Source organism: Sus scrofa, chromosome 17 (assembly GCF_000003025.6).
Source record: "Sus scrofa isolate TJ Tabasco breed Duroc chromosome 17, Sscrofa11.1, whole genome shotgun sequence".
NCBI classification, from domain to species: Eukaryota; Metazoa; Chordata; class Mammalia; order Artiodactyla; family Suidae; genus Sus; species Sus scrofa.
Genome location: NC_010459.5, coordinates 50,372,808 through 50,397,627, shown reverse-complemented (window position 1 = coordinate 50,397,627; position 24,820 = coordinate 50,372,808). Strand labels below are relative to the sequence as shown.

At 54.2% G+C, this 24,820-nt stretch overlaps 1 protein-coding gene across 1 annotated transcript in view; it reads left to right on the top strand.

Moving 5' to 3' along the window:
- PREX1 (phosphatidylinositol-3,4,5-trisphosphate dependent Rac exchange factor 1) overlaps nt 1-24,820 on the top strand; it is a 198,130-nt gene that overhangs the window by 152,775 nt on the left and 20,535 nt on the right. The window contains 10 exon segments of the mRNA XM_021078040.1: nt 5,179-5,251; nt 9,779-9,921; nt 11,972-12,064; nt 12,986-13,134; nt 14,754-14,839; nt 17,458-17,594; nt 18,276-18,387; nt 21,324-21,511; nt 22,687-22,897; nt 23,332-23,608. Of these exon segments, the coding sequence (XP_020933699.1) occupies nt 5,179-5,251; nt 9,779-9,921; nt 11,972-12,064; nt 12,986-13,134; nt 14,754-14,839; nt 17,458-17,594; nt 18,276-18,387; nt 21,324-21,511; nt 22,687-22,897; nt 23,332-23,608 (1,469 nt within the window).

The following is a 24,820-nucleotide window of genomic DNA, read 5'->3' as shown; positions in this document are numbered from 1 at the left end:
GGAACCTCTATGTGCCTCGGGTGCAGCCCTACAAAGCAGAAAACAAAAATAAAAACAAAAACCCAGTACCTTCCCCTTTGGATGATTTTGGGGAGTCAATGAGTTAATCATCTAAAATGCTTGGAATGGTGCCTGGAACAGAGTAATCGCTCAAAAAATGGAACTGTTTTTATAATTCCTCATTTCCTTCACAAAAGACTCAAGGTGCCTCATAGTCACATGCAGTATAGAAGCCTGGAGAAATTGAGGAGGGCTTTGGGGGCGCAGGAACAGTAAGACTGGGAAACAGCTGGGGAGGGGTTGGGGCGATCTGCTTGGCGTCCCATCTTTTGAGTGTACTGTGCGACAGGTGAGGGGTGACACCTGGAGGGTTTTTTGTTTTGTTTTGTTTTGTTTTTTTAAGTCCTTTGTTCAGACCCAGTATATGCCAGGGGGCAGGGCTCTCTGAAACCTACCTCAGCCCTTTCTGTGGCCTTATGTTTCCCAAGCTGCACTGGTGCCCACGGCTGCCCATTGGTTTCAAAGCATAAGTGTGGGGTTTGCCTTAAGTGGCAAATCCCAGGCATGAGCTGGGAGTGGGGTGAGTCACCGAGCTGTCGAGCGGTGATCCTGGGAAATGTTTGGAGATGGTTTGCACAGGATGGAGCCCCACACAGAGTGGGGATCAAGGATGGGTCCTGGGGTTTGGGTGTGGTGGGTGCTGGAAGCACCATTGACAGTGATGGGGAGGCAGGGATGAAACACCAGTATTTCTGGGGAAATCAAGCTTTCTCCTTGGGCGTTCTCCTTTGGGGTGCCCCTTGGCCTCCCCAGTGGAGATGGAGGAGATGGGTGGGGGAGGGGTAGGCTTTGCACACCTGCTGCTCAGGTAGCATCTTGCTGCAGATGCTCTGTTCCTTGTTAGCTCCTGGGCAGTATTTAAAATGAGGGGATAGGGAGTTCCTGTGGTGGCTCAGCAGTAGTGAACCTGACTAATATCCATGAGCACATGGGTTCAATCCCTGGCCTCGTTCAGTGGGTTAAGGATCCGGCGTTGCCGTGAGGTGTGGTGTAGCTCACAGATGCAGCTCAGATCCCACATGGCTGTGGCTATGGCGTAGGCCAGCAGCTGTAGCTCCAATTCGACCCCTAGCCTGGGATCTTCCAGATGCCACAGGTGCGGCCCTTAAAAAAAGCAAAAAATAAAATAAAGTGAGGAGGTAGACGGGAGTGTAGAGAAATCCAACAAGAGGGCTCTTGGGTTCATCCATTTATCCATTTCCCTCTTTAACACCTGCAGTGTATCAGGCACTGTTTTCGGTTCTGGGGACGCAGCAGTGAACAAGACAAACTCCTCCCCCCGTGGATCTTAACTTCTGCTGAGGGGTAAGGGAGGCCTTTAATAAATAAGGAAAAGAAGTAAAATACTATGTTAGCTGGTGCCAGGCACCAGCTTGGTGGTGGGAATCGAGAGCGTGGGAGCCACTGGGGGGTGGGGTGGGGGGAGCGGACCTTTTAAACGGCTGGGGTGTTGCAGTGTCACAGGGGGTCTGAGCAGGTCACATTGAGCAGCGACTTTTGAGTGGAGAGTGAGCCACAGGGACATCTGGTTACAGCAAGTCTTGATTTCAAGAGTCATCGTCACCTTGTGCCTTAGCGGGAGCATCAAGAAGAAAACACATAATTACGTTGTTCAGGAGGGTTATTTTGCTTTGAACACATCTTCATTTCTAGCTTCTAGGTCATTCTGCTCCTGAAAACAAAATGCTGATTGAACCCACTAGCTCCTCTCTACTTTTGGCTGTGCATCATAAGAAACCTGACTTAGGCAGTCAAGACATTTTTCTCTCTTATAATAGGAAACCTCTATTACACAATAAAGATGTTCTTCGCTCATGTAACCAGGTGTCCAGAGTTCACGGTCCTCAACAATGCTGTTTATATGCAGGCTCTTTCCATTTTTTTTGTTCTGCCATCTTGCCAGCTGCCTCATCATCATAAGACGGCTGCCACAGCTCCACGTATCACATCTATGTAGGGCCATGGCCAAGGGCAGCCAGCAGTGGCGTTGGAAAGAGCTTTCTCACTCTGTTTGTCGGGAGAGGAAACTTTGTCCAGTCCCCTCCCTTTCCCAGTGGTCTTCCCCTTAGGGCTCATGGAGACATGGGTTCTGCATGTACCCCTAAACCACTCCCAGGGGAAGAGAACAGGGGGTGCTGAGGGTGGCTTAGAATTCCTCGGAGTTCATCCCGTGAGGCTGGGGGAGGGGCCCCTACCAACCAATCAGATGAAAGTTCTTGGCGCTCTGAGGATAAGAGCGGTCTTGGTCCTTTGACGGACGAGCTATGTCCTGGATCACTTCTGACCTTCTCTGTGCATTATCTCCTTTAATCTTCAGAAAACAGTTGTTATCCTCATTTCCCTAATGAGGAAACCGAGGCTCAGCATATGTAAGATGCCTCAGGGCACACAGGAATGGGGTGTGCTTATAAGCTGGTGTATATGGGGGGGCGTCGGTAATAGCCGAAAGGGTAACCGTAGCCCTCTGTATTGATTGTAGCCTGTACGGTGGGGTCCGTACTGAGGGGTGGCAGAGGCCTTGGAGAGTTAAATCTGGGGATAAAAAAGTACAAGTGAGGAAACGAAGCTCAGAGAGGTTGAGGAATTGCCCACGTCACAGCTTGGCCAAGCTGGGGTTTGAACCCCAGGACTCCAGCTCCAGAGTTTCATCTCTTCACCTCTCTGCTCCCTGGGTTTCGCTCAGTGCTGCCTGGGCTCCAGGACGCCCTGGGCAGAGGCAGTCAGGGGGTGGGGGCAGGAGGGAGCAGGGGCAGGCCAGGAGCCAGGGGCGGGAGGGCCCAGTTCTGCCGGCTCCTGCGCTGGCTGCCCAGAATCGTGCCCAAAGTGCCCGCCACGCCGATCCCTGCGGTCAGGCAGATGGTGGTGCTGACGGCGGCAGGGTTTCCGGCACAGGATGGCGAAGGCCGGGCTGGCAGCTCAGGGCTCTGGCAGAGGAAGCAAAGGATGAACAGGGTCAGGACAAGAGCCTGGGTCGTAACCTTGGGCGGCCAGGCCTCCCCGAGCTTCCCTGTTTGTGGCAAGTGCCAGGCCTGTCTGTGCCTCGGTTTCTTCGTGGGTCAAATGGGGTTAATGAGAGTGGTTGCCTCTGGGCCGATGAGCAAGGCAGCTGGGGCAAGGCCACTCTGAGGAGCTGACGTGGGCTCTGAGACCTGCAAAGCCAGGGCAGGGATTCCAGGGGGAGGACGGAGTGAGTGCAGAGGCCCTGAGGTGGGGTCGCTGGCAGAATGTGGAAGGAGCAACACAGGGCCCGTGTGGCTGGAGCCATACGGGGGCCTGGTGTGCGAGTGGGGGTGGGAGAGAGGCAGTGGTGAGATTAACTGCACAGCCTCCGTGTGCCTGTGCCTTCCTCCCAGAAGGCAGAAAATGGGCACTTGGTGGCTTGGTTTCCCCACAGCTGGTGGGATGTGGGGTGGGGGCTGGCTTCACCGGTGGTGGGCGCATCCAGGGTCAGTGTATTTCACTTTTCACTAGGGAATCCCGCTGCTGTCCTAACTTTACCCCCCCCTCCCCGTGCGTCACCTCAGGGCCCTTTGGGGCAGGGATGGGCTGGGAGCCCAGACTGTGAGGGGGTTGATGATTGCCTGGGCCGCCCAGGCTGCAGAGCTGGGCCTGCTGGCCTCACAGCTGGGGGCGGCTGCTGCAGTCACAGCCTCTGGCATGCACGGCCGCCTCCCCCGGCAGGGCTCTGAGTATTCGGCCCTCCAGCTGCTGGCCTAGGGTCCCATAGGACAGATTAGTCTTCCATGAGTCAGCCCAGGGCAGCCAGTGCAGCGAGGCACTGAGGCCACGGCTCCCCTAGGCTCTCTGCTCCAGGTCTGAGCCCTGGCCTTGGCCTTGGCTGCCTCTGAATTCATTTTCCTTTAGCTGAGGAATGCCCTCCCTGGCCCCTCCGCTGCTGGCAGGGGGTCGGGGGCTTGGGGGGGGGGCGGTGATACACCAACCATGGTGGCCTCAGTCTGGCCTCGCGTGACTTTATCCCAGGCAGAGAGGGGTACTGCTGTTTTCCCTTTTATCAGGGAGGAAGATATTTTCCAGAATCCTCTGGTAGGCTTCTGATATCTCACTGGCTGGAGCTAGGTCAGGTAGGCACAGAGAGGCAACTACAGAGGCTGAAATGAATGAGGGGTTTATTTCTCTTCAGTATTAGAGAAGCCCAGAGGTTGGTGGCCCAGAGCTGCTGGGATAACCTCATGATATCTGTGCGGATCACACTCTTTCTTTTTGCTCTGCCATCCTTAGCATGTTTCTGTTCTTGATGTCACACTGTGGTCTTGGATGACTGCAGGAGCTCCTGCCATCACATCTTTGTTCCGGGGGAGGGGGGGAGGAAGAGAAAGAAAGGAAGGGCCAGGGACAAAGAGCATTTTGCTGGAGCTCCTCATCATTGGTTTTTGTTTATATCTCATCGGCCACGGCTGGCCGTAAGGGAGGCTGGGGTCTTGGTTGTTTAGGTAGATGTGTTGCCGTCTGTAACACTGAGGGTTTTAGTGCTAGGGCAGGATGGCTGGGGGAGGGTTGTTGCTGGGCAACCAAGAGTCTGCCACATAAAATCTCTATTTCGTGGTGTTTCTCACGTGATATACAATGCATTTATCACATTTAAATAATTACCATACAATTAGGAGTTCCCATCGTGGCGCAGTGGTTAACGAATCCGACTAGGAACCATGAGGTTGCGGGTTCGGTCCCTGCCCTTGCTCAGTGGGTTAACGATCCGGCGTTGCCGTGAGCTGTGGTGTAGGTTGCAGACGTGGCTCGGATCCCGTGTTGCTGTGGCTCTGGCGTAGGCCGGTGGCTACAGCTCCGATTCAACCCCTAGCCTGGGAACCTCCATATGCTGCGGAAGCGGCCCAAGAGATAGCAACAACAACAACAACAACCAACAACAACAAAAGACAAAAGACAAAAAAAAAAAATAATTACCATACAATTAAATACTTTTCTTGTTCAGGGGTTTATTAGTCACACACGGCTGGGGGATCCTGCGGTAAACAAAGCAGACGCATCCTTGTCTTCACGGAGACTCCGTTCCCGGGATAGTGATGGGCTTTTCCTCAGCCTGGCTCAGCCCTCGGCTGCTAGTCCACCTAACACCCTCCCCTTCTGCTTCTGTTCCAGGGCGACTGCCAGACGCGCGAGGAGGCGGTGGCACTTGGTGTGGGCCTGTGTAACAACGGCTTCATGCACCACGGTAATCCGCCCCTTCCCTTTACCCAACCCAGGGGCGGGGGGGTCTGTCCTGGAAAAGAAGAGCTGGCAGGGCCCCTGGTCCCTGGTGCATTTTACAGGGAAGGGAAACTGAGGCCCAGAGAGAGCAAATGGTGGTGGGCAGCTGCCCAGCCTGCCCATGGGTGAGCCCGGGCTGGACGTGGCCCACCGTCCAGGCCTGTGGCCCCCCAGGGCTTTGGGGCAGCCCAGGAGTTCCACCCTTCCCCCCACTCCCATTCTGCACTGTTGGGGAGGTCACTTCAGATGTCCAGTGGGGACCAAGGTGGCTGGTAATTCTTGGCTGGAAAAACACACCCGATCTGAGGTCAACTCCGTGGGGTTCCCAAGCCCTGCCTCCCCCTGGGACGTGGCATCCCAGGGCGGGCAGTGAGGCTGGACGATGTGGGCCTGGCCCACACACTTCCAGGGAGGAGCGGACAGGGGTCCATGGGGCAAAAAACAGGTGGGTTGTGAGCCTGAGAGGAAGGAAGCCAGGCAGGGCCTCGGCCCTCAGATCCAGCAGTCCCTTCTCTTCCCACAGGAGAAGCACGAATGAGGGGACAGAGTCCTGAGGTGGTCCTGAGGCAGGAAGCTGGGGAGAGGGCAGGAGACGGCGATTGCCCTGGCACCACATTGTTAAATTAACATGGAAGTTGTCCTCTGCCTGCCCGGCCGCCTCCTGCCACCGCCCCATCTATTAATTAGTTTAATCCTTGTGACAATCCTTTGATGGTATGAAGATCAGCCCCATCTATAAATGAGGAGCAGGAGCCCGTGCACTTAGGACCCTTGCTCAAGGTCACATGACTAGGAGGGGCTGGGACTTGAACCCAGGCAGGCTGGCATCCTAGGCTGCAGGTCAACCACTGAGCTCTGGCCTTTCCTTAGGGCCCTGGGGAGCCCTGAGGCGCCTACCCTTTCAGGACCGTGGACTTTCACCCCCCACCGAGGAGCCTTTCTGCTGTTTCCAGAACATTCCCCAGGGCCTTGTCACTTGCCTGGGTGCCCTTCTCTCCCTGGGCTCTGGGGACCCAGGGTGAATGAGACGGACAAGTCTTGCTCTACTGTGCGTGAGTGTGTGTGTGTGTTTCTGTGTGTGTGAGAGAGAAACAGTGAAGTGAGTGCATGTTCCACACTGCTGTGAGCATTGAGGAGGCCCTGGGTTTTGACTCCAGTGAGGGAGTCCTGGGAGGGAGGCCCTGAGCAGAGGAGGGCCTGCCCAGCGGAGGCTCTTCAGACCCCCGGCTGCTGTGGAGAGTGTCTGTGAGGGTGAGGGTAGAAGCGCAGAGGCCAGGGAGGAGGCAGCTGCCGTGGTCCAGCAGAGGGACCGCGTGGCTGGGACCCAGGTGGTGGCAGCTGTGGGGTGAGCCTCAGCGAGGCCCTCTGGCCCTTGCTCCTCTCAGCTCCTGCCCTGTGCCCGGCACTCTGTCTGCAGAGGGCCGGATAGTAAATATTTCAGGCCTCGCAGGTGCACGGTCTCTGTCGTAGCTCTGCCGCTGGAAGCAGGGTAAACAAGTGGGCGTGGCTGTGAGCCAATAAAACTTTATTTAGAGAAACAGTTTTCTACCCCTGGTCTGGCGGCTGGGCTTGCTGGCCGGCCCTTCAGCAAGGAGAGAGAAGTGCCCATGCAATGAGACATCGTGAGATTTGCCCCCTGCCTGGTAGCCGGCAGGCAGGCTGCTTCTAGGCCTGACTCAGCAGACAGGCCCGCCTCCGGAGCCTCAGTTTCCCCGCTGTCCCCTCCCTGTCTGGGCTGAGAGGTGCAGGTCGGCCCAGCCGGGCAGCCTCGGCTGTTCCCGAAAGCCGCCCTGTTTCCCGCAGGCCCTGCTCCATGGCTCCCTCCCATCAGCTGGGCAGAACCTCTCATTTGTGGGTGAGAGTAATTAGGGGTCCACCCCAGCTGCTATTTTGGGAAGGCGGCTGGAGGAGGACACTTCTGCCGGCGTGACTCTGGGCGGCACCAACACCCTCAGGGTTGCTCCAGGAGGGAAATTGCAGGGCGCGGCCCTTGCTCCCTCCTTCCTGGCCACGAACTCAAAACTTGGCGAAAAGAGGAAAGGGCCAAATCCGAGGGTTGTGGCTGCTACAAAGTGCAGGTTAGGGGCGCAGGGTGCAGGGCGGGGGTGGGGCCTGCGTGGCGCCTCTGTGGTGTCCGATCGGCGCTCCCCAGGCCCCAAGCTGTCCCCAGGGAGGGACCTCCGAGGCTGGTGGTCCAGTCCTCTCGCATCAGGTGCATACAGGGAACCCGAGGCTCACCATTTAGTCCTCACAGGTGCAGTCATTATCCCCACAGAGGAGGAAACCAAGGCTCAGAGAGGCTAACTGGCCATGGAGTTGGGAGGGGCTGAGCAGGGATTTGAACCCGGATCTGGGCCCATAGAGATGGGCCAGTGGCCTCGACTGGAAGTTGGGAGTGGTCTGCCCTCACCTGGCTGAGCTCCTGGACTCTGGGATTCCAGCTGTTTCCCCAAACATTTCAGCCGAGACATAACACTGCGCTTCCTCCACCCACTCCGGGTCGTCCAGCCTCCTGTTTACAGTGGAGGGGGAGCCCGCCGGCCTCCTGGGGCTCGGCGCCCGTCTGGGGAAAGCAGCAATTTGTGTGTCTGTTCTCTCCACGGAGGTAGTGGGGGTGGCCCAAGAAAGATGCTCACAAACAGCTAGCTGTCCTGGGGAAGGAGGAGACAGAAAAGCAAGCCCTCCTGGTATAGTCACCAGATTGGGCAGCTTCTGTCTTCAGGGACAGCAGGGATGTCATGAAGCTAAGGCAGCTGGCCGGCCTTCTTTCAGGGGCCCACTGACTTGAGAAGCTGCCCCCTTTATGTAATCGTCCCTGACCCCCTCTATCAGGCCAGGCAGGGCAGTATGGTGAAGAGGAGGCTGGGCTCTGTGACCTTAGGCAGTTCATCTAGCTTCTCTGGGCCTTAGTCTCCCCACCTGTGAAAGGGGTACAGCAGATCCGTCCTTGTTTGCAGATGAGGCGAACGTCATCCTGTCTCCACAGGGGGCCCAGCACTAGAAGTCACAGGGACCTTATCACATGCTGGTTGTTCCTCGTTCTTTTTATCCGTTTTCCTAGCTTGTCTTAGAACAGAGGTTGGAAGGTTTTTTTCTGTAAAGGCCCAGATAGTAAATAGTTTGGGCTTTGCAGACCATGCAGTCTCTTGCAATTATTCAGCTTGGTCACTGTGGCCCCAAAGCAGCCCCAGGCAATATGTTAATAAATGGGTGTGGCTATGTTCCAATAAAACTTTATTTATAAAAATAGGAAGTGGGCCACAATTCAGCCCACAGGGACTGAGTTTGCCAGTCCCTGGTCTAGAGTGTTCCTCTGTGGTCTGTTTCTGCTTATTGGTGAGGTTAGGTTCTTTTTCACACACTTGCCACCCTGTTGGGTTTTCCCATCTAAGTGCCCATTGATATCCTTTGCCCATTTACCTAGGAATTTCCCCACTTTCTCAGGTTGATTTATTGGAGTTTCTTGCATGTTCTAGATATTTATTCTTTTTTTTTTTTTTTTTGTCTTTTGTCTTTTTGTCTGTTGTTGTTATTGTTGTTGTTGTTGCTATTTCTTGGGCCGCTCCCGCGGCATATGGAGGTTCCCAGGCTAGGGGTCCAATTGGAGCTGTAGCCACCGGCCTACGCCAGAGCCACAGCAACGCGGGATCCGAGCCACGTCTGCAACCTACACCACAGCTCACGGCAACGCCGGATCTTTAACCCACTGAGCAAGGGCAGGGACCGAACCCGCAACCTCATGGTTCCTAGTCGGATTCGTTAACCACTGCGCCACGACGGGAACTCCTAGATATTTATTCTTTGTTGGTTTTAGACAGTATGTTAGTTTTGAATCTGCGGCCTGCCTTTGGCCTTGTTATCAAACGAAAATCCTTAATTTTATCATAGTGCATTTGGGGGGGTGATTCTTGTCCCGGAACTCCCTCTCTGCTGTAGGTCAAAGATATTCTCCTGCATTTTGTTTGGCGAGCTTTCGTTTTCCCATTCCTGTTTAGGTCTTTAACCCAACAGGAGTGTATTGTTATATATGACGTGAGGTAGGGATCCAGTTTTTTGTTTATTGTTTTCCTTGAGTCAGTTTTTCCCATGCCATCTGTGGAATACTCCCTGTGGTCATGCAACATCCATCCTGTGCAGAGTCCCCGTAAACATTGTCCTCTTTTGTTATTGGTATTCTCTTCTGCTCGTTCTCTAATCTGTTTCTGCTGTAGTCTCCCACGCTGGTTTTTATTCCCATGGCTTTGTAATATGCCTTAGTAACAGGTGGGGTGGGTTCAGATTTTTCAAGAGAACTCAGAAAGCCAGACTTTTATGTGCCATAGCCTAATATGTTAGTCTTGGCTCATGATTCCACTTAAGAGAACACTGTGCTGGCCAAACCAAACTTGTCCAGGGGGCTGGTTCCGGCCCGTGGCTGCCAGTTGGCAGGCGCTGCTGAGAGCATCCTGTGTGAGCTAACCCCGTCCATGCTCTTGTGTCTGTGCGTTCGCAGTGCTGGAGAAGAGTGAGTTCAAGGATGAGTCCCAGTACTTCCGCTTCCACGCAGATGAGGAGATGGAGGGGATCAGCAGCAAGAACAAACAGCTTCGCAACGACTTCAAGCTGGTGGAGAACATTCTGGCAAAGCGCCTGCTGGTAGGAGCAGAGCTGAACCACACTGCCTCTTCTTTCCCAGACCCACCTGCAGGCCTGGGAATGGGGCAACTTCAGGTGATAGCTAGAGAAGTCGGGCTCAACTGGGAGTACCCAGCGGGATGGGGCATTCTAGGTGGTGGCTGGCCACACCGCCCAGAGGCCAGATCCCTTTCCTAGCCAGACTACCCTCTTGACAAGTGAGACTGGGCCTACTGGGCCCGCCTTCTTTTCCTTTCCATCTCTGCTACATCCCAGCCTAGTGTTGGGAGAAGATGACCTCCTGAAATGACTCCTCCTGCACAACAAAGCCTTGGGTCTTCTGGGCTGGCACAACAGCCTGGTTTGTTGCTGTAAACAGCCTTGCACTTAAGGGAGAATATTTACCAGCCTAGCCCACCAAATTCTGCTTCCCTGCCTACCAATGAGCAGCAGCCTTCATCTTAAGACCTGGCCCACAGCGGGCAACCGGGAGAAAGGCTCAGAGAGGTTAGGTCTGCTGCCATATGGGGCCCTATGGGGCCAAAATCAGCCTTATAGGAGGATGGCTTCATTAACTTCTCTCCTGTAGTACTTCAGGGGCTGCTGTGCCAGTGCCCGTTTCTCCCACAGGAAAGCTCCCCAGTGCTCCTGTCACACTTAGGATCAAGTCTGTTACCGTCTACCAGACTCTTCTGCCTCTCCAGCTTCATCTCCTAAGTGCTCTCCTTCCTCACCCCACCCAGCCCAGCCACTCTGGTCTTTCTTATTCTCTAGTACCTTGAAGCCTGACTCAGGGCCTTTGCACATGCTGTGCCCTCTGTCGGGGGCACTTTTCTCCACTCTTTATAAATTTGGTCTGGGAGGAGTTCCCTGATGGCCTGGTGGTTAAGGATCTGGCATTGTCACTGCTGTGGCTCGGGTCACTGTTGTGGCAAGGGTTCGATACCTGGACCAGGAACTTTTGCATGCCATGGGAGCAGCCAAACAAACAAACAAACAAAAAAAAACCCCCAAAAATCAACTCTCTTCCTCATTTCATTCAGCTCTCATCTGAGATATCACCTCCTCTGGCCCAGGCCATGCCACATTCTCTCTCTCTCTAAGTGCTTTATTTTAATTCTAACTGCTTTACACTCCCTGCATCACAGTCTGTTTTTTGTTTGTTTCTAGTCTGTCTCTTGCACTAGACAGTCAGCTGCACCAGGGCAGGAACGATCTGTCTTGTTCGGTGCTGTTAATGGAACAGTAAGGTACCTGGTCCAGGTAACAGGCAGCAGCGCAGCAAAATGTCCATTGAATGAATAAATACATTTCCCTATATTCCCACCACCGCTGACCCCAAACACCCCACATGCCTGTCATCCTGTGATGGGGAGAATGCTCTTCCTTAAACTCCAATCCTGTCCCCAAGTTCTTGGTGGGCTGGACACTTTTGGATAGATTTTATTCCTTAAGCCAGTAAATGTTATTGAGCACCTGCAGTATGCCAGCAGATGAGGAGACAGCAGGGCGGAATCAAGGAGCCTCTGTCCTCAGGTTGGGAGGAGGAAGGGGAGACAGCAATGAAAAGTAAACAAGGAATGCCTGTTGTGGCACAGTGGTAACGAACCTGACTAGCATCCATGAGGTTGCGGGTTTGATCCCTGGCCTTACTCAGTGGGTTAAGGATCTGGCGTTGCCGTGAGCTGTGGTGTGGGTCACAGTCGCAGCTCGTATCTCACGTTGCTGTGGCTGTGGTACAGGCCATCAGCTGTAGCTCCAATTCGACCCCTAGCCTGGGAACCTCCATATGCCGTGGGTGTGGCCTTAAAAAGGGAAAAAACCAAAACAAAAAACTAATCGAACACGTGGTCCGTGACGGGCCAGGGACAAGCTAGCAATGGGTCTTCCCTTGACAGTGAGGTGATGTGTGTTGTGCACCTGCTGCTTCCTGGGCGCTGCCTGGGTTTACTCCTTCCTGCCGCACCTCACCCCCACCCCTGGTAGATCTGGGGCATGAGGAGCCCACAGGGTCCTGGTCCCGTGGGGGCCGAGGTGGGGCCTCACTGTCTCTCTTATGTTGGGCCCTCAGATCCTGCCCCAGGAGGAGGACTATGGCTTTGACATCGAGGAGAAGAACAAGGCGGTGGTGGTGAAGTCGGTCCAGAGGGGCTCGCTGGCTGAGGTGAGGCTGCTGAGAGGGTGGTCGCCCTGGCACGGGCTACATGATGGGGGAGCTTTACGTGGGTATCTCTCCTTACTCCTGGAGGCAGGCTGGCCTCCTTGCTCACTGCCCTTGTGGGGAAACTGAGTCTCGTCTGCCGTGTCTGGGGAGCTGGGATCAAGCCCCAGGCTCGGGGCGGCCCCCAGCCTGTGCCACCAGCTCCCTCTGCTGGCCTCATGGGGTGGTGCAGGAAACTCCCCAACAGTCTGAATCGGCTCTGATTCTGGAAAAAAGGAATGGCCAGCGGCTTGCATAAGACAAGCGTGTTGCTCTGACACGGATCGGATGCAAGGCCTGGAGGAGGAAGGCCAAGGATTCGGCCCCAGGTCCTCTCGGCTGTTCCCAGGGGGTGGGGAGGTGGGGGGAGAGAGGCACCTGCCTCCCTATCCTCGTGCTCTGCTTGCCTCCTCGTGAGGATGCGGGATGCATTTAGATGCGGGTAGTAGCCACCTGCGGCCTCACAGCGGCGAGCCCGCGGCCGCGTATTTCACATACGTGGTTAGGAGGTGGTTGTGATCTTGGTTCAGTGTCCACATCTCTTCACCATTCCTGGTCAAGCTCTCGTGGTCTCAGGGTGCCGGCTTCAGTGCCTGGTGTCCTCACACGGTGGGGGGAGGCAGGGGCAGGCTGCCTGGCAGCTTGTCCTCAGGGAGCATCGTCCCTCCCGTTAGCGCCCCCTGCAGGCATCCCTTCACAGCTCATTGGCCAGAAGGTGCGCCACCCCCTTAGCTGTTTACCGCAGAGGAGAACGGGGTTGCCCTGCTGGGCTCACTCCGGTCACACTTGGGTCCTGGGCTCGGCTCTGTGCTGCCTGAATGCACTCAGGGCTCCCTAGTGACGAGGGGACGGGGCCAGTGACCTGGGGTGTATGTCTCCCCCAAGATGGCCGGCCTGCAGGTGGGGAGGAAGATCTACTCCATCAACGAGGACCTGGTGTTCCTGCGGCCCTTCGCCGAGGTGGAGTCCATCCTCAACCAGTCTTTCTGCTCCCGCCGCCCGCTGCGTCTCCTGGTAGCCACCAAGGCCAAAGAGTGAGTGTCCCCAGGGCGGGGTGTCAGGTGGAGGAGGTGCCCGAGTCCTGGGGTGGTGGTGGGGCCCAAGCTGTCCTGGCTCCCTGTGCTTGGGGCCCCTTCTACAGGCACGTGACACGGTGCCACTGCCTTTGTTCAGTGGACAGATGTGTATCGAGTGCCCAGTGTGGGCTGCCTGGTGTTTCAGGCTCTGGATCCAGCCCTGCCTGGATGGATCCAACTCCCCCTTCATGGATCTCAGTCTAGTTGGAGGGCAGAGCAGGAGACAGACGAGGACAGACATACTGAACCCAGTGGTACCAGCATGGACCAGTAAATGCAGCTGGACCAGAGGTGGGCTGTGTGGCGAGATGCAGTCAGGAAGAGGCCACTGAAAACTGAGGCAAAGACCTGAAGGAGGTAGAAGAAGGGGTCCAGCGAACTACTGGAGAAAGGGTTCCAGGTAGAGGAAATGACAAGTGCAAAGGCCCTGGGGTGAACCGTGGCTCGTATGTTCAAGGAACTAATGGGCTGGAACAGAGTAAGTGAGAGGGAGAGTGGGCGATGAGGTCAGCCAGACAGTGGTGGTCAGGCCTTCACCCGTGGTCAGGACCGTGGAGCTACTGGAAGACTGAGCAGAGGTGAGGGGCGATCTGATGTAGATTCTGGCCGAGTCCGGCTGCAGGTGAAGACTAGATAGAAGCAGGGGGAGTGGTGAGGAGGCTGGTGGCCCGGCCCGGCGTGGCAGCAGTGGGGGTGGTGACAAGTGGTTGGGTACCAGATATGGCTAGAAGGAGAAACATTTTCTATTTTAAAACATGTGCATTTGGTCTTCACGTCTCCCTTCTATTTAAGGCAGATGCTCCCAGTTTTCTATCGATGGGAATGATGGAAGTTTTAATAGGATTACTTCAGTAAAAAGGCAAGCCAATTTAGGAAAATGATTGATTGGTTGGTATGTGGAAGGGGCAGAAATCACCAAGGTGGAACATACCTGGTCCAAGTTCCAGAAACACCTGGAGTTTGAGAACAGGCCCCCAAGGTGGCCTTATCTGGCTGGTTGGGACGATCCTGAGGCTCAGAGTGGGGGACCTGCCCTCAGGAAGGAAGCAGATGACAGCAGCCAAGTCCCTGGATTGAGGACACCTGATGTGCAATTGTGGGCAGGTGTTGCCCGCTCTGTCTCGTGTTCCACCCGCAGAAAGGCCAAGACTGGGCTTTCAAACCATGCTCTCTGCGGACACATGGGCATTTTCCCAGAATCAGCGCCAAGATGTGCTGGGTCACTTGTCACCCTCTCAAATCCATGATTACTGAATAAAACCTTCACTGACTGAGGTGCTGGTCTGGCCATCACGAGGCCTCCTGTCATCGAGAGAGAGATGGAGAAGGGGTGGGAGGGTGATGCAGAATTTCTGTGCGTGGAACTAAGTCTCCAGGGGCAGCCAGGTGCTCCTCATTAATTGAATACACTGTGCTGTGGGCTCTGCTTAGACGAGGTTTCTGTGCATATTTGGACAGCCTGCTGCTGCTCCTCTTCTGGGCTGGATTTCCCAAAAGCCTGGGAGGCAGGGGCTCCCTCAGGGTGGCCCCTAGTGGACCTGCTTCACCTTACGGCTGCTTTTGCTTGGTTGGTGCAGGATCATCAAAGTCCCCGACCATCCAGAGGCTCTGTGCTTCCAGATCCGGGGAGCTGCCCCGCCGTACGTCTACGCGGTGGGGAGAGGTGAGCAGGAGCCCAAGAGGTGGAGAGGGGGCCTTTGGGAGAGGGTCTGTGTGTGTGTGTGGAAGGAGTTCGGAGGCTCCCAAACTGTCATTACCAGGCCTGAGCCTCTGGAGCACCGTTAGCACTTACCTTCTTTGCTTGAAGCCAACGTTGGCAAATGCGAACGCCTGTAGGGGTCAGGCAGTTACAAAGGGGTGACTGAAAGGAAGACACTAGGAATGGTGAGGATTATGGCAAAGCGAAACAATGCATGTTCACTTAAAAAGGGACTGTTTTTCTTCAGCTCAAGCTCATTTTTACCAGGCAGGAAGGGGGCTTACTCTTGCCAGATTTTTATTTATTTTTTTAAAGAAACCAGAAATAGGAATTTTGGCCACAGTTCTGTGGCCAGATCCAGCATAAACCAACAGTTAGAGACCTCTGCTTTCTGTATTGTCTTCTCTTATGTGCTGTTTAAGGGGTTACTATGTCTCAGAGATGAAACCAAATAGACCTGAGATGCCGGGTTTCTAGCCCTTTTTACATCTGAGGGCCCCACTTTTTTTTTTTTTTTTTTTTTTTTTTTTTGTCTTTTTGCTATTTCTTGGGCCACTCCCGCGGCATATGGAGGTTCCCAAGCTAGGGGTCGAATCGGAGCTGTAGCCACCGGCCTACGCCAGAGCCACAGCAACGCGGGATCCGAGCCGCGTCTGCACCTACACCACAGCTCACGGCAATGCCGGATCATTAACCCACTGAGCAAGGGCAGGGACCAAACCCGCAACCTCATGGTTCCTAGTCGGATTCGTCAACCACTGCGCCACGACGGGAACTCCCCACTTTTAAAATTTAAACCATCATTGTCCACTCTTATGGTCATAGCTGTATTTTTAATTAATTAATTAATTTTTGGCCACACCCGTGGCATGTGGAAGTTTCCAGGCCAGGGATTGAACCCACCCCATAGCAGTGACCCAAGCCACTGCCGTGACAATGCTGGATCCTTAACCCACTGTGCCACAAGAGAACTCCCACAGTTGTATTTTTAATATATATTGATCGAAAATGCATGTCATGACGGAAAGCTACTAAGAATTTGTTAATTTTTTTTTTCTTTTTTGGCTGCCCTGTGGCATATGGAGTTCTGGGCCCAGGATCAGATCTGAGCCACAGCTCTGGCAACCAGGACCCACTGTGCTGGGCCAGGGATCAAACCTGCATCCTGGCGCTGCAAAGACACCCCGATCCTGTTGTGCCACAGCGGGAATGCCAAGAATTTGTTACTTTTTTTTTTTTTTAGGGCTGCACCCACGGCATATGGAGGTTCCCAGACTAGGGGTCTAATTGGAGCTATAGCTGCTGGCCTACACCACAGCCACAGCAACCCAAGATCCAAGCCGTGTCTGTGACCTACACTGGATCTTTAACCCACGGAGCGAGGGCAAGGATCGAACCCCAAACCTCATGGTTCTTAGTTGAATTCATTTCAGCCACGAAGGAACTCCAAGAATTTGTTGATATTTTAAAGTGGGTTTTTATTTTGTTATCCCTAAAGCAGTGCTTCTCAGCTGGGAGCAGTTTCGCTCTCCAGGGGCATCTGGCAGTGTCTGGAAATGGCCTTCCTTGTTACAGCTTGGGGTGGGAGGCTACTGGCCTCTCTGGGAAGAGACCAGGGATGATGCCCAGGACAGCCCCCACCACAGGGCGTTATCCAGCCCAGAGTGTCAGTGGTGTGGAGGCGAGAACCCCGGCTTAGAGCATCGCAGAGAAGACTAGGTGTTTATGGGTAACTGGGCAAAAACACTAAAACAGCTGATATTACCTGAGTATGTACTAAGAGCCAGGCATGGAGCTAAATGCGTATGTATTTTAACTCACCTAATCTCTCAAGAACCCTATGCGTTAGGTGTGTTTAGTGTTTTCATTTTTACAGATGAGGAAACCAAGGCACAGAGAGGTTAAGGAACGTGCCAAAGGTCACACAGTGGTCAGTGGCAGAGCCAGGGTTTGAACCCAAGCCCTTGGGGTCCAGGCCTGTACTCGTCGCCATCACACCATGCAGGCCTGTTGTTCTCCTGTGAACAAAGCTTGACATTCATTGGCATTTCTAGACCCTTCACACAAAACCTTGGGGCCCAAGCCCTGCAGTTTGGGAATCGTGCAATAGCTGAGAAACATACACTTGGGGTCTGGTAGACCTGGTGGAAGCCTGGCCTATCCTAGCCACGTGACCTGGAATGGCTCGCCTCTCCGAACCTCTGTTTCCCTGTCTGCAAGATGGGGCTGCTCCTGGCCCCAGTGTCACGGTTTTTGCAGGACTTTGAAGGAGAGCAAGCTCTAGAGTGAGGCGTTCCTGGCTTCAAGTCCCACCTCCCTTGCTGTGTGACCTTGGGCTGGTTGCTACTTCTCTGAGCCTCAGTCTCTTCTGCTGCAAAATGGGAATGCCAGCACCTGTCCTGCCCCCTGGCGGGGGAGTAGAGAGTAGCTCTGGGGTGGGAGGGATGGAGGTGGTGTTGGGGGCGTTGGGGTGGCGGGTGGGGTGGGGGACAGTGTTCATCAGTTTACCTGCCTGCCCTTGCCTGGCACCACCAGCGCCACCCAGGGGCGTCCAGCCTCAAGCACTCCTGTCCCCCCCTTAGGCTCCGAGGCTGCGGCTGCAGGGCTCTGTGCCGGCCAGTGCATCCTGAAGGTCAACGGCAACAACGTGACAAGTGATGGAGCCCCAGAGGTCCTGGAGCATTTCCAGGCATTCCGGAGCCGCCGAGAAGAGGCCCTGGTGAGCCACCCAGGAGCCTCGGGGATCAGGGACGCCCTACTCATTGGGGTGGGGGCTGAGGGCCACCCTCCCTTCTCTGGGGAAAAGCCTGAAGATACCACAGCTTTGGGAAAAGTGGGGCTGCCTCCCTGGCAGGGCTGAGCTAGGCTTGGGCTCTAGGACTCATCTGCTTCCTTAAACGTCCTGGCCTCAGTTTTCACAGCTGTGAAATGGGTGTGATAAGTAAGACCCTCTTTTCTTACCACACAGGCACCTTGAGCAAATAGTCACATTGATGGTAAAAATTGATATGATACTTGTGTTGGGGGCTGGGGTCTGTTGGTGGGTGATGCTCATTTATTGGCTCATTTAACAAGCATTTATTGAGCACCTACTATGTGCCTGGTGCATTTTTAAGCCCTGGAGCCACAGGAGAGACAAGGTCTCTGCTCCCTTGGAGCTGACTTACATTTTCAAAGGGTCCTCCTTCCCTGGCTTCTGTGCAGAGTATAGACTATATCGGGTGACGGCTGAGTGTGATGGGAGGTCCCTCAGGAAGGTTCCAGAGCAAAGTCTAGGAGGGCTCTCTGAAGGTGGTGTCGGCAGCAGGGTAAAAGCCTGAGCTTTGGCATCAGGGAACAGCATGTGCCTTGGCCCCGTCCCACCCTCCCTGGGCGCCCCTCTTACTCTGCTCTCTCGCAGGGCCTGTACCAGTGGGTCTACCACACCCATGAGGATGCCCAGGAGGCCCAGGGGGTGCCCGGCGAGGACCCCAATGGCGACGGGGCCCAAGAGGATGACCAGCCCAACTCAGGTAATGGGACAGGTGGGCAGCATGACAGAGATGCCGGCGGGGACCAGGACCTCTTCTGTGTCCCCTCCTCCCATCCTTCTCGACACCATCTGCTCTGCACTAGTCTCTAATCGCTGCTCTAACAAAGTACCCAAAGCATAGTGGTTTGAAATGACACGCATTCATTAGGTTATAGTTCTGGACGTTGGAAGTCCGAAATGAGTCTCACTGGGCTGCCATCGAGGTAGGGCAGGGCGCGGCACGTTCGTCTCTGTGGCTTTACAGAGCATCCATTCACTTGCCCGTCTCAGGCCCTAGAAGCCGCCTGCTGTCCTCGGCTGGTGGCCCCCTCCCTCCGCCTGCAGAGCCAGCAGTGTTGGTCTGAGTCCTGCTCAGACGGCCATCTCCTGAAATCTGACTCTGCTGCCTCCATGTGCCCATTCAGGCCTCTTGTGATTACACTGGGTTCACCTGCATCACCCAGAACAGCCTTAGTGTAAAGTCACTGGTTAGCCATCCTATTTCCTGCTGCAGCCGTAATGCCTCTTTGCCAGGTAACCGAGGGGACTCACAGCATCCAGGGATGGGCCGTGGGCTCCTTCAGGGCCGTTATTCTGCCCACCATGATCTCCCACATTTCTCTGTCTCGCTCCACCTCAGCCCTGACCCCCAGACTTGTGTTTCTGCCTGACACCCCTGGAAGCTTCATGGGCATCGCAGACTTAGCACAGCCAAAACCAAACTCCTGACCTTCCGCTGCCTGGTCCGAGCCACCATCTCCCTCACCAGGACTATAGCGGTGGCCTGCTTTCTCCTCTCCCTGCCTGCCCTGCCTCGCCCCCTACTGGCCAGTCTCAAAAAGTAGAACAGAACCTTCCACTGGCTTCCATGCTATGCAGGGCAAAGACCAAGTCCTTGCCATGGTCTTCCAGACCCAGCCTCGCTCCCCTGCCTCACTTCTCCTCACTTTCCCACTTGCCCTCTCTGCTCTGCTCTGTCTATCCACCCTCTTGGTCGTAAATGCCAAGTGGAATCCTGCCCCAGGGCCTTTGCACTTGCAGTTCCCTTTGCCTGGAATGTTCTCCCCCAGAGAACTTTTTTTTTCTTTTTTTCTTTTTTAGTTTTTATGGCCGCACTCATGGCATATGGAAGTTCCTGGGCCAGGGATTGAATCCGAGCCACAGCTGCAGCAATGCCAGGTACTTTAACCCACTGCTCTGGGTTGGGGATCGAACCCGTGCTTCTACAATGACCCGAGCCACTGCAGTTGGAGTCTTAACCCACTGTGCCACAGCAGGAACTCCCCCCAGAATACTTCTGACCTTATACCCCTCACCTCACTCAGCTCCCTGCTCAATAGTCACCTCCTCAGAGATGCCACCGTGAGTGCTGTACTTAAATAAGTCCTTTCTGTCCCTCGGTGTCTCCTCACCCTGTTTTATCTTTCTTCGTACTGTGTGTTAGTTAACATGCACCGTCCAGTTATTTATTGTTTTTCTCTATTTTCTCCACTAGAGTGTAAGCTCCCTGAGGACAGGCATTTTGTTTGTTTCATTCCTTGCTGTGACCTCTGAGCCTAGAACTGAGCCTGGTACATAGTAGGTACTCAGTGGATGCTTGTAGTTTGAATAACAGCCCTCCTCTCCAGTCCCTCCTCTAGACTCTGCCCGGTACTTCCGGGCTGGGGGTGGGGACAGAGGCGAGGGAGAACCAGGGGCTTTGGAGCCTGTGTGACTGACAGCTCTGGGCTCCTTGCTGGTCACATTGTTGGAGTCAGCAAAGAGCCAGGGTTTATGGGGTTGTCTGGAGAGCTGTCCCATGCTGCTGGAACATCCAGCCTGGCAGAGGGACCTAAAGGGGACAGGCCAATGGGGAGGGGGAGAGGCTAGCTGGCAGCTCCAAGCTCAGTTTATGCCCCTCTGAGAGGAAAGGGCTGTGGGCTGCCTTCCCAGCTTGTGGGTGACCACGGTGATGACAGTAAGCTATGCTGAGAGGGGCTGACAGTTTCCGTTCTTCTCTTCAACATGTAGGAGCACCTACTGTGTGCCAGGTACTCTCCTAGGAGCTGGAGATACATGAGTTGGCAAGGCAGACAAGGGTCGTTGCCCTCAGGGCACTGGGATGAGGGGAGCCAGACAATGAATAAAAGAAAAAAAACATTGACAAGTGGTGACACAGTATGAGGGTGAGGGGAGAAAGAGTGATGGGGTGAGTGTTGAGAGGTACACTTTGGAGCAGGTGGAAAGGAAAGCAGTTCACTCCAATAAAGTACCTACTTACTTCTAGATAGATCACTGTCTAGCTATGTGGCCTTTGAGGAGTCACAGCCTCTCTGGGCTTGTGTTAATTAGATCTGAAATGGGCTACATAAAAACATTGGCTCAGCAAACTAGAAAGTCTGAATAGAGTCAACAAGCTTCAGGTTTGGCTTGATCCAGCACTTCATATAATGAGGAAGCTGATTCTCAGTTCTCAGCTCTGCTCCCTCTGTGTTGATTTCCCTCTTACATGCTATTTTCTCCACTCGGTGACTCTGGTAACTTGGAATCCAGTTGAAAAAGAATATCTCATCTTTGTAGCCTGAACAGAAGTCTAGACTTGACTCTCATGGGCCCAGCTTGGATTACAAGCTTGTTCCTGAACCAGTCACTGTGAATAGGGGAAATCAAATATGCTGATTGGCTAGGGCTTTGCCACTAGGGGAGGGTGTGGATGGGGGGGGTGTCCCCTTTTCTGAGCCACATAGCCTGGGAATGGGGCGCAAGGGTTTGATTCCTAGAAGGAAAATCTTCTGCAACAGGAGATGGATAATAGTGGGCTGGCAAAAGTGAACAGAGCTGCAGCCCAGGCTTCAGTCACCTTCATGTGTCCATACGAGCCACCCACGGTGCTGGGTCAGAGGGCTGGCCTGCAGGTTGGTGCCTCTCCTCAGGGTCACCTGTCCCTTTGGCTTCCAGACTTCCCCCTGCTGTCCCTGGGTCCCCAGCTGAGCCTGCAGGAGGACAGCCCTGTGGTCAGCCTGACGGTGGACAACGTGCATCTGGAGCATGGCGTGGTGTATGAATATGTGAGCACAGCAGGCATCAAGTGCCACGTGCTAGAGAAGATCGTGGAGCCCCGTGGCTGCTTCGGCCTTACTGCCAAGGTCTTGCTGGGTGCTGCCTGCCCTGGGGGGAGGGAGTGGAGTAGCCCGATTCCTATGTCCTCAGAGTTAGCCTTTAGCCCTGAATCCTAGGCCCTGGCCTACCACTTGGTAGCTGTGGTGCTTAGGAGACTGACTTATCTCTTAGCCTCAGTTTACTCATCTGTTAAATGGGCCAGTAATAGACTTGACCTCCTAGGACAGATAAACCCCTTAAGATTCTCCCTGGTGCACAGTGAGTGCTCAGTAGCTGTTAATGTTTCTACAGATCCTCGAGGCCTTTGCTGCCATGACAGTGTCTTCGTGCAGAACTGTGGGAGGCTCATGGCCTGAGCAGCAACATGAAGACCATGTCCCACTATGAGTTCCGCAACATCTGTGACACCAAGCTGGAGAGCATCGGCCAGAGGATCTCCTGCTACCAGGAGGTGCCTTCACCCTGCAGGGTCTCACCTTGGGGTTATTTCAGTTGTAAATGTCCAAACCCAACTCAGCTTAGCTTAAACAAATGGGATAATTTATTGGTTTATAATACTGAAAAGTCCAGAGGTGAGCTTCAGGCAAGGTTGTATCCAGGCACTCAAACAGATATCACCCTGTTATAAAAACAGGGCCTTTCTCCTCCTGTTGACTTTGTTTTCTTGTGTTGGTTTCACTCTCAGGCAGGCCCTTTTCATGTGGTGTCAGGATGCCCGCCTGTCCCACGCCCACCCCACCCCCTGCCCGGCGCCCCCCCACCCCACCCCATAGCTCTAGCCTTAGAGCTCTAGCCCTAACCTCTTCTAGTAGAAAAGGAACTCGATGAGAGCTCTTGTTGGCTTGGCTTGTGTCCCTTAGCTAGCCCTGTACCAGTCTCTGCAGGGATGGGGAGGCAGCCTTACCTGAACCTCAGGGACCATGGGGCATGGAGAGATGGTGCCTCCAGGATAGCTCAGGTGCAGCAAAAATGGGGAAATGAATGTGGGTAGGTTCTCAGTGGCCTCCCGTTTCTCCAGGCCTTCCCTGAAATTTGGATCTAGTGAAACATGGTGCAGTGGAATTCACTTTTCCATTAGGAGCTACTGGCATTTTGTCCACTTTCAGAGTGTCTAGCCTGGGCCAGGTTGAGGTGGGTACTGGGGGTGGGCCAGAGTTCCCAGACCCCTGAATCATGACCCCATGTCCCCCACCTTTCTCAGTTTGCAGCTCAGCTAAAGAGCAGGGTCAGCCCACCCTTCAAACAAGCACTCCTGGAACCCCATCCACTGTGTGGCCTGGACTTTTGCCCCACCAATTGCCACATCAACCTCATGGAAGTGTCCTACCCCAAGACCACGCCCTCGGTTGGCAGGTCCTTCAGTATCCGCTTTGGTAGAAAACCCTCCCTCATCGGCCTTGACCCAGAGCAAGGTAATTGCATGTGTCTGTCAAAAATCGTGTTCGGATCTCACACTGCATACAGAAGCATGTCTGAAAGCTAGCTGTCCAGGGCTGGAATGGTGGCATCTTAGTCTTCAGGGATCCAGGCTCCTTCTTTCTATGCTGCCATCTCTAGATGTTGCTTTTATCCCAGTGGATTCCTCATGGAATAGAATGGCTGCTGGAGTACCAGCCATCATGTCTACATATCAGGCAGGAAAAGGATAATTGGAAACATGTTAGCACCAAACCAAAGATCTCTTACTGAAGTAATTTAATGTATTAAAAGAATATTTAAAAGAGAAACTTTTTACACTTATTGTGGTCCTTAAAATGGATTTAAAGGGTTTAAGCCCCTCTGTCTAAGGAGCTTGTGGGGTGTCTGGGATTTGGTTCCTGCTGAACTCTCCCCCGCTCCACTGCAGGTCACCTGAACCCCATGTCCTACACCCAGCACTGCATCACCACCATGGCTGCCCCGTCCTGGAAGTGCCTGCCTGCTGCAGCGGGGGACCCGCAATGGCTGGGTCTCAACGACAGCAGCTTTGGGCCAGCTGGTGGAGCCCTTGGCCAGGAGGACCGGGGCCTGAGCTTCCTACTCAAGCAGGAGGACCGCGAGATCCAGGATGCCTACCTGCAGCTCTTTACCAAACTGGATGTGGCCCTGAAGGAGATGAAGCAGTATGTTACCCAGATCAACAGGTGAGCCCTGGGCCTGGGAGGGAACGGGGCGGGCCGGGGTCAGAGTCAGGATTTCTCAACCTCAGCCACATCGCCATTTTGGGAGGGATCATTCTTTGGGGCGGGGGTGCTGTCCTGCACACTGTGGGATCCCTGACCTCTACCCACAAGATGCCAGCCGCATCCCCTCCCCCAGTTGTGACAGCCACAGGCGTCTTCAGACATTGTCAGACGCCCTCTGGGGGACAGAATCATCCCTGACTGAGAACCGCTGCTCTAATGAGAGCACGGACACAGGCAGCGGGGCATCAGTAGAGCCTAAAACTACTGGGTGAAAGGTTTTGGGGGACCTTTGTCATTAATGTTGCAGAAGGAGAGATGGCTGGACATGATGTCCCTTTTGCTGCGGTGCAGCCGGACACATGCACAGCACCACCTGCCGTCCTGTCAACAGAAATCACCCCGTTCTCTGATCAAAGTTCTGGGCCTCACTGCTCAGCTGGAAGACGTGGGGTGTAAGGGAGAGTGAAATGCACTCCAGGGACGCAGTTGGCCAAATCGAGGGCAGGCAGTTCCAGACGACACATGACCCAGTTTCTCTGACAAATAAATGAGGGGGACGCAGGTACAGGGAGGAGGAGGCAGACTTGAGAGACGCAGCCACCAAATGCAGCGTCTGGACCTGGTTAGAGTTCTGTTTCTAAGACACCATCTGTGAAAAGACACTTTAGGGACCATGCGGGCTGCTTGGGGTGGGAGCTGGATGGTGTTACGGAATCTTTCGTTGTGTCAGGGGTGGTGATAGACTGTTGTGTTTACAGCAGTGCTTCTCAGCCTCGACACTTTTGATGCTTGGAGCCAGTGGATTCTCGATGGTGGGGTATTTAGTGGCGTCCTGGCAACTACTACTTGGAAACCAGTAGTTTCCCCGCCCTGCATTCTCGTAACAACTAAATATGTCTCTGGACGTTGCTGAATGTTTGCCCTCAGGAAACTTGCTAAATTGCTAACCATTTCCTGGGGTGGGGGAGTGGGGTGCAAAAATCCCCCCCAAATGAGAACCATTGCTTTACAAAAAGTTCTTATGTGCTAGAGACATATATGGAACTGTTTATAGGGAAAATTATATGACATCTTAAGTTTGTTTTAAATACTCCAGAAAAAGAAAAAGTGACAGGAAAGATTGAGCAAAGAAAAGTGATCCTAAGTTGCCATTGTTGAAGCTGGCAGCTG